At 36.7% G+C, this 8148-nt stretch overlaps 1 protein-coding gene across 1 annotated transcript; it reads right to left on the reverse strand.

The window, feature by feature from the left end:
• Positions 1 to 2232: 2232 nt before the first annotated feature.
• Positions 2233 to 7481, reverse strand: LOC126683349 (alkylated DNA repair protein ALKBH8 homolog). Its single transcript, XM_050379212.2, has 7 exons — positions 6992 to 7481; positions 6356 to 6457; positions 6164 to 6250; positions 4579 to 4704; positions 4117 to 4407; positions 3103 to 3168; positions 2233 to 2811 (listed from the first exon to the last, which is right to left on the reverse strand). Exons 1-7 carry the CDS (start codon positions 7298 to 7300, stop codon positions 2755 to 2757), a joined length of 1038 nt encoding a protein of 345 aa, XP_050235169.1. The 5' UTR covers positions 7301 to 7481; the 3' UTR covers positions 2233 to 2754.
• Between the last annotated feature and the right edge of the window lie 667 nt (positions 7482 to 8148).

The following is an 8148-nucleotide window of genomic DNA, read 5'->3' on the forward strand; positions in this document are numbered from 1 at the left end:
ACATCTATGTACAACTGGTCTTTATAGTAAGTTCCTTTAGACACTCCTCACCTATACTATTTCTCCTGCAGTAGGCGTTCATAGCTGGTGACTCTGTTTGTAAGCTCGAACAAGTCACGAAACCTGTGGCCTTCGAAATATTTCCTCATGGCGAAACTCATCCCTTTAACCACCATAGGTACACAATCGCCCTCTGACATTTTAGTTGAACCTCTCGTCCTCAGATTCATGAACCGGCCGGTATACTTCTCCATATTTTCATTCGGCAACTATGAAATGCGAGCAAGATCAGCCAATGTTACATCTGCCGAGGCTCTGTAGAATTATTCAGGAAATCTTTTATCCAGACCCTTCCATGACTCTATGGAATTCGGCGTCAACCGAGAATACCAGATAAATGCCATTTTGGTAAAGAACTGGCGAATAACATTAACTTCCAGAAGTCATGGGCCGCCGCCTCGCCACATTGCTCCAAAAATTGAGCTACATGCTCGACTGTGGATTGACCTCACTCTTTTCCTGAAAACAGGCTGAACTTCGGGACTTTGGACCCTCTTGGAAAAGGGTAGAGTTTGCTAATCCAATCGGGATAGGATTTCATGTAGGATGGGCGAGGCATCAGTCGTAGGTCCACACAACCAATTGACCCTGGTTGTAAACGTTTGGCTCGCCTTTTGTTGGAGCATATTCGCATATGAGGTTTTTTTGCAGATTCACAATAGTTGCAGTCCCTTGAGGCTTCGTCACTCCTCAGGTTTCCGATGTACTTGAGGCTACTATATCTCCTTCGTTGGCCGAATCCACTGCTGGCCTTGTCAACAACTTCATGGATCCATAAGTGTATCCCAATTTGCTCGGTTGTTGCATTTGCTCGGCAGAACTTCCTTGATAACCGAACTTGTTTGGTGTTTGGTTTTATTCGGCCTTTCAATACTCTGTCCGGCCACCAGCTATCCAGAAAAGAGTTTGACCATGTATTTCATTGCCTTATTCAAGCCGTCCAGGTTATTCTGGATTTGCCTTTTGATCGTTGCTTGATCAGACATGACATTCCTCATCACCTCAGATATATGATGCATCGCACCGCCAAACATCTGTTTATTTCCCTAGGCGATCTCACCTCTCATGGCCAAAAAAATTGGCTTGCGATAGAGATGGGCGAGATGGAGGAAGTTGGCGTGAATAATATTCCGAATCTTTATCATGTTCTATATCGGCATCCTTGGCCGACGAACCAGTTCCATCAGCGGGAGGAAGCATTATCCCCATCAGCGGCTGTGGCTTCTTGTCCTTAACCATGATACCTGAGATTTCGGAGTCTGATTCGCCCGGGAATTCGCTCCTTCTTTATAATTGAAGTCGACATTTAGACTGAGTTTGCTTGCAATCGTCTAGGTCTGTTTTTGTGCTAACCATAAACTTGTCCCTAATAGAGTCGCCAAAAGATGTTCACCTGAAAATAATTCATGACCCGAGTTTGAGGTTTGATTTAAAAAAATCCGCAAAAAGATTCATATATGGCTTCTTTGGTTAACAAGTCAACCGATTAAATTAACTATGATTAATATGGGAGTTAAGAAACTTAGGGGAGATTAATATCAAAACTACTCTTAAATTAAAACAATCAGGAAATTACGAGATAAAAAACACTAAACTGAGTTTTTGACTGATTTGAAAGATAAAGATAAATGATTTTGTAAGCTATTTATAACTTGCAAAATAAAAATCCTGAATTAAGTCCAAATCCTATTTCTTGGATAAAAACTCTTATTGCATATATAATACTAAGATAAAATGGCTTTGGCTTCTTATGGGCCTTGCACCCTGGATAAGCCACTCAATCTTCTGGACTCTACATTTTGGGTCAGTGTAAACAATATGTAAATATATATATTTTGTTTAAAAATATCTTTAATAATTAATATTTATATAAAATGTATTTTAAATTTTATAAATTATTAAATAATAAAATTATTAATTATCTTACATGGGACGAAATTGGTTCTTTAAAAAAAATTATTTTTAATTTATTAAATATTAATTATTAGAAGGTTGACGATACATACCTTTATAAAGAAATTAGAACAGACATGTTGAAAGAAACTAAAAAATAGGCGTTAGTGTTATAAGGAGTTGGTACTAGATGTAAAGAAATGACATATTTGGTTCAACTTTGTTATTTCCTCCAAAGTATATTATTGCAATAGACAAATTCGGAGTAATTGATCAATATGAACAAATTAAAAGAGTTAATTTATAATCAAATTAATTTTGGAGTTAGTTTAGCATAAACTACAAATGTAGAAGTAAATTGACATTTAAGTTGAGAAATCAATTATCCTATGAATTTAAAGAAGGAAACTCGGTAACTACTTTGTCAAGCAAGAGAAACAAAGTCCCTCAACTTAGAACAATTATAGCTCCCTTCTTTTCCATCTTTCACACTTGTGGATCGTTTTTTTTTTTTTTTTCACTTCTACGGCTGAACTGAAAAATTGATTTTTTAATAATGTCAAAAACTTAACCGAGTATTATCCATTCTGTTTGATTATTCAGTTCAATTCCGTTTTTTCACACCCCTACGTATACAGCCTGTCCTTCCAAGACCAGCTTGCCTCATATTTTGCAGTGTGGAATGTGGATCTTCATCTAAGTCAAATGAATGACAGTTTTCGTCTATACCGACAATAACAATAGTCTGTCAAAACAAGAGTGTTGTTTCCTAATGCATCCTCAAACGTTATCAAAACATGTTCATCTCCGAGAATCGCAATATTGAGGAAATTCACATTGGCAAGGACAATCTCGTACCTGAAAGGAGACTGCTTTATAAGAACATCTTTCTCGCACATAAACAATTACTCTTATTTACAAAAAGACGCCTAATATTCAGAGACAGTGGCAAAAAAACTTAAATTGCAGTCATATTGCAGAAATACATATAAATTAAACCTATATGTATTTGAAATCTTGATTAGGTGAACCGTGTCAAGCTGTCAGCACTTCATATGTAAAAGGATCGACCCTTTTTTATTAAAGATCTCTTAAAAGTTAACAAACTTAAGATGGAACTAAAGTAAACTGGAAAGGTAAAACTCACACCTTTCGAAAAGTAAAAGATACTCTTCTTGAACCCCTTTCTACGACACTGTCATTTACCTTGTCAATCTGTAAACAAGCATTAACAAATTTTAAGATAAAAGGATGAGATCACAAAATACTAAAGTGACAGTGAATATGCATATGCAGGGAAATAGAGAAAAGCAAGGGGGTAGCATGATCACTGCACATTTCCCTTTCGTTGAGAGATTAAATCAGCGATTGGCCGTCTTCTCTATCCCAAATGTTATGAAATTGCATTGTAAGCTGATCAACAGCACTAATTCAGACTTCACTAATTTTGGTTATATCATAGAGAGGACATTTATCAAGTTTAAAGCAACCCTTTTGTCAAAAGATGCAAACTTCCTCACAACTGTTAGGTTTCCTTGAAAAGTAGTTCTTATGCAACTTTTAAGCAAAGCCAAATGGTTCTCCTACATAGTCTGCAGTCCAGTCAGGTTCATAATCATTATATTGACTAGCTTTAACCTGGCCAAAACTAGTGAACCGGAAGAAACAGATCAAGCCACTGAAACAGCACATTCTAAAGATATTGAGAACCTAAACTATGAAAAAAGCCCCAACTTTCATGATTTACGGAGATCTGGTTTGCGCTAAAGTCGCTTGTTTTAGAAGCCAATACAAGTTGCTTTAGTTTGCTTCTCTCTTTTCTATCCTAAATGCATACCTAAACACAACTCGAGTCTTTAAGGGAGTTGCACGACACATTTTGGCCCAAGAAATTAGGGGGCTTCCCAGATAGGAGCAAGAGCTTTGTACTTAATACTTCTCAAAAACATTTCCTAAAATAAATAAAGTTCTGAGACTAATTTAAACCAGTAAAGTTTTCCACATCGTCCTATTTATCTCAGCCACTGTGTTCTAGCTATCTTAACACAATATTTTTTTACATTGCCTTTACAGGATTAAGCACTAACTAACAGTGACTGAAGAGCGTCTTTGTAAGGAACATAGCACATATGAAACAGATCCAACCCAGGAATTTATAAATACCTTATGGTGTGGAATGTAATGCTGCCAAGCATACCGTGCTTCCCTGGATAATAAAAGCATAGACCGAGGAGGAAGATAGATAGCCCTCCTCACTAAATTTGTGCCATTGTCATGACTTTCAACTATCCTGTCAGTACTTGATGAAGCTGTAGGAGTCCATGAACCATCTAAATATCTTCTGAACTCCATTATGCAAGGCCCTGCTAATGAAAGGCTAAAAATTAATCCTTCAAAAGCCGAATGGGTGTCAATGTGTGGGGACAAGCCCACCCCACGTGGATACTCATTAACCTGTAACATGATCAACATTTTTCAGCCTTAAATGCAAGACATAAACATCCATTATCCTCTCCCCATGATAAATTTTGTCTGTCCTACATCTATCAAGTATTCTCTGTTTCATCACATAAGAGACATCGCCAACTAACAATAAACAAGCGGCAGGAAGAGATTACTACTTACAGTAAGTTGGTCCAAGACCAAATTTGCAGACTCCCCAAGTTGTGGAAATGAGAAAATCCTTTCAAGTACAGAAGAAACAAAAGGCGGAAATTCTCCCAACTGTTTCTTCGTATCAACATTCCTTGTCTATACCAGAATTGGAAAAATCTATTAGGTATGCAATAATTATCATCTACCCTTTAGAGTATATGAAATATAAGTCATAGCCATCATATAAAATTCTTATTTTAAAGAAAAAACTTTAGGTGGTTGGCTCAACGTCGACATAGCACAGTGTCAAACCGCAATATATTTGTTTTAACTCGTGTATTTTTCTCTTTTTGCTTTATGACCTAAGATTTATATGTGTCATGTGGGTTTTGCACCACAGGTTGCTCACTTAACAGTTAACAATGCTTTTCATGACCACATGCAGACCCATGAGTCTTCTTTTAAGTTTGTTTATCCAATATTTACATCAAGCTAAGTAGCTAGCAAAAAAATAACTATTGCTAAGAAATAACAAACTCATTATCCTATGTTCTTTGTTAAGTTTTTGGGACATAGGAAACAAAATAAAAAGACCTCAAATAACACATAAACACGCCTACATATCACATGTCTTCAATTTTTCAATCAGAAGCTCCAAAACATAACAGACCAATCTGAATGGGAATTTAGACTCGGTGCCAGTGGCATACTCTCCAACGCAAAAAGAAAAATGAGATTAGGAATAGCAACATCACAAAGTCCCATCATGAGGTTAGTGAAAGTCTGAAACTAGCAGGAAAGATAGAATTTGAACAAGATCTTACTCCAAAGAGCTCCATGCGCATCATATGTCAAAATCAATGAAGTTATAAAAGTTCAAGGTATCTTCCTTAAATGTTTGCATATAAGAGCCATAGTTGTTAAAGCGCAAAGCGCACTTGAAGCACAAAGGGTCCCATATCGCTTTAAGCGCAAGGCGCAAAAAAAGCGCACGCCCGAGTGAAGCTCGGCGCATATATGTAAAAAAAAATTAAAATACCTATAACACACAATAATTGTCCCCAAAATTAAATGTATGCTTTTGATAAAATCATAAGTCCAATAAAGCTACTAGCCTACCACTAGTTGCAACCTAAAATCATCTATTTCGTGGAAGTTTGAAGGTAGAAAACAGAGAAGAGGAGCAGTCGTTTAAATTTTCTATGCATTCTTTTAATATTTTTAAAAGCCAAAAACCCAAGTAACTCTTTTGTTAATGTTTTGTTTTTAAAGGCCCAAAACCCAAGCCCAAAATTATTAGGGTTTCTCAGATGCGCTAAGCGCGCTTCAGAGGCTCGCCTGAGCGCTTTAGCGCGCCTGAGGCGCGCCTTGATGAAGGTGGTCGCCTCAGGTGTTTCTGAGGCGCACCACCTGCGCTATGCGCTATTCTAGCGCCTTAGCGCGCCTCAGGCGCGCTTTTAACAACTATGATAAGAGCTATACCTCTATAATCATATTAAGTTTTTTCTTTTGTTGCAAAACAAAAAACCAATGTTGTGAACTATGTAGAGTAGTTTGAACAGAAAAAAGTTAGATCCATGTCAGACTGATTAAAAAGTTGCATAAGTTTACTTACTTCATAACAAAATTCATATCCATAATGTTGAACCCTTCTTTTAGCAAGATTTTTCCAAGGCTGAGCATCAACAGCAGCAAGCAATTCCTGAAGAAAATAGAAGAAAACATGAGAGAAGCTGAAGAGACTTATAGAGCTAGGAAACTAGTCGATAACACAGAATCATGTCCTACAGAATAGGAAGAGCCTAACCTGCTCTTCTTCTGCACTGACGAAGTCAGGCAACAAGCAAAGGCCTGGAATATTTAATTCTGAAGCCACCAGCGACACAGGGATTGAATCATTCACCTTACTCTAAAACAGGAATGTATATCAACAAACAATGAGCAAAATACATCAATATTGAATGCAATCATAAACATGCCAGTGGAGTTATTAGAACATATAACATTAATCAATAGTTCATTTATCCCTTATATAGGAATGTCTAGATATTAAAGACGCAATTTAGTTGAATTCAGTCTAGTTAATTCTGAAGTTCGGAATTTGGAAAGTTCAAAGTTGCTTGAACTCCATTCTCCTAACTTAAAAGAAATGAAGTTATATCAAATTGACATGATTTCGCAAGAATTCCATCAAACTGATTTGAATATTTACAAATAAGGTATCATCTGCGTAGCACGGACACTTCACTCAATCAACATTCCCCGTTATGAAAACGTTTTGGACACTTGGAGTTTCGCATACGAAACTTCAATTTTAACATAGAAATCCTTAAAATAAGGCCGTTTCGCCATATCCCTGTCCAAACGTCCCGTTTTTCCGTGTCCATGACCGTGCTACCTAGTGTATCATTAAAAAAAAAAACTATAAATGGGCAGTGAGTACCTCACCAGTGGGTTGAAGAGCTGAGAAACGAATGTGCAAAGAGCGGCCGCCAAATTGAGGACAAGATTTTCCATTCAATGAATTAAAAGCAGATTGAGCAGGACCAACTTCGAAATACGAAACAATAACACGGGCGCCACTCTCATCAGCAGCATAAACACCTTTGACTTCACCAAAACTCCTAAACACTGATTCAATCATTTCATAAGAAATTCCAACAGCTGGTCCACAGTTTGCTATATAAAGATTAGGGTTTGATTGCTCATCAACCCCCTTAGGCTTCACAAATCTTGGTCTTGTTAGACCCATGTTTGGATTAAGAAAAAACAAGCACCCACCAATCAAATCTGCAAGGATGAAGATGAAGAAATAAGATTTTTTAACATTCACATGCAAATTTGAAAACCCATATCAGAAATTGTGTAGATAGCAATCTGCAATTATAATTTGGCGAGTGTTTATCCCATGCAACCGATGCGCCACGTCATTTTTACATCAAGCCAATGAGCATTTGCGATCGAGAATCTTTTAATTATTACTTATTTTTTTTATCATTCAATTTTCCATATGACTAACACACAATTGGTTTGTTGCAGGAATGACATGGCGCAACGGTTGTGTGCAATAATTTTTCTAATTTGGCAATGCAATTTATGTTCCTATTGCGAGTGTTTATCCCATGCAACCGTTGCGCCACGTCATTTTTACATCAAGCCAATGAGCATTTGCGATAGGGAATCTTTTAATTATTACTTATTTTTTTAATCATTCAATTTTCCACTTGGCTAACGCACAATTGGTTTGTTGCACGAATGACATGGCGCAACGGTTGTGTTGTATAATTATCCTCCTATTGCTGGCTGGTTTGCCTTTCAACTTTGGGCTTTTTACAAAACAATACTTAAAAAATTAAAAAGATGCAAATAACTGCTTGTTATAATTTTGAGCAAATTACTCTAAGGCCCCTCACATTTGTCATAATTTACAGTTTGATACCCCTTATTTAAAAATCAAACGATTTAGCACTTCAGTTTTGATTTTATAAAATATAAGGTCTTTCTGTTAAATATAGGTACCAAATCGTTAACGGAATAAAACGTGAGATACCAAATCGTTTGCAAATTGTTTGAAAATGAGGTGTCAAATCGTTTATATAA

This window comes from Mercurialis annua, linkage group LG5 (genome assembly GCF_937616625.2).
Source record: "Mercurialis annua linkage group LG5, ddMerAnnu1.2, whole genome shotgun sequence".
In the NCBI taxonomy this organism is placed as follows: Eukaryota; Viridiplantae; Streptophyta; class Magnoliopsida; order Malpighiales; family Euphorbiaceae; genus Mercurialis; species Mercurialis annua.

What these genes read in the sequence shown, in the direction of transcription:
- LOC126683349 (XM_050379212.2), bottom strand. Translation starts at nt 7,300, where the DNA reads ATGGGTCTAACAAGACCAAGATTTGTGAAGCCTAAGGGGGTTGATGAG. An exon ending in TGGTCTTGGACCAACTTACT is followed by an intron (nt 4,408 to 4,578) that starts GTAAGTAGTAAT and finishes ATCATGTTACAG; the next exon opens with GTTAATGAGTATCCACGTGG. An exon ending in TATCTTTTACTTTTCGAAAG is followed by an intron (nt 2,812 to 3,102) that starts GTGTGAGTTTTA and finishes GTCTCCTTTCAG; the next exon opens with GTACGAGATTGTCCTTGCCA.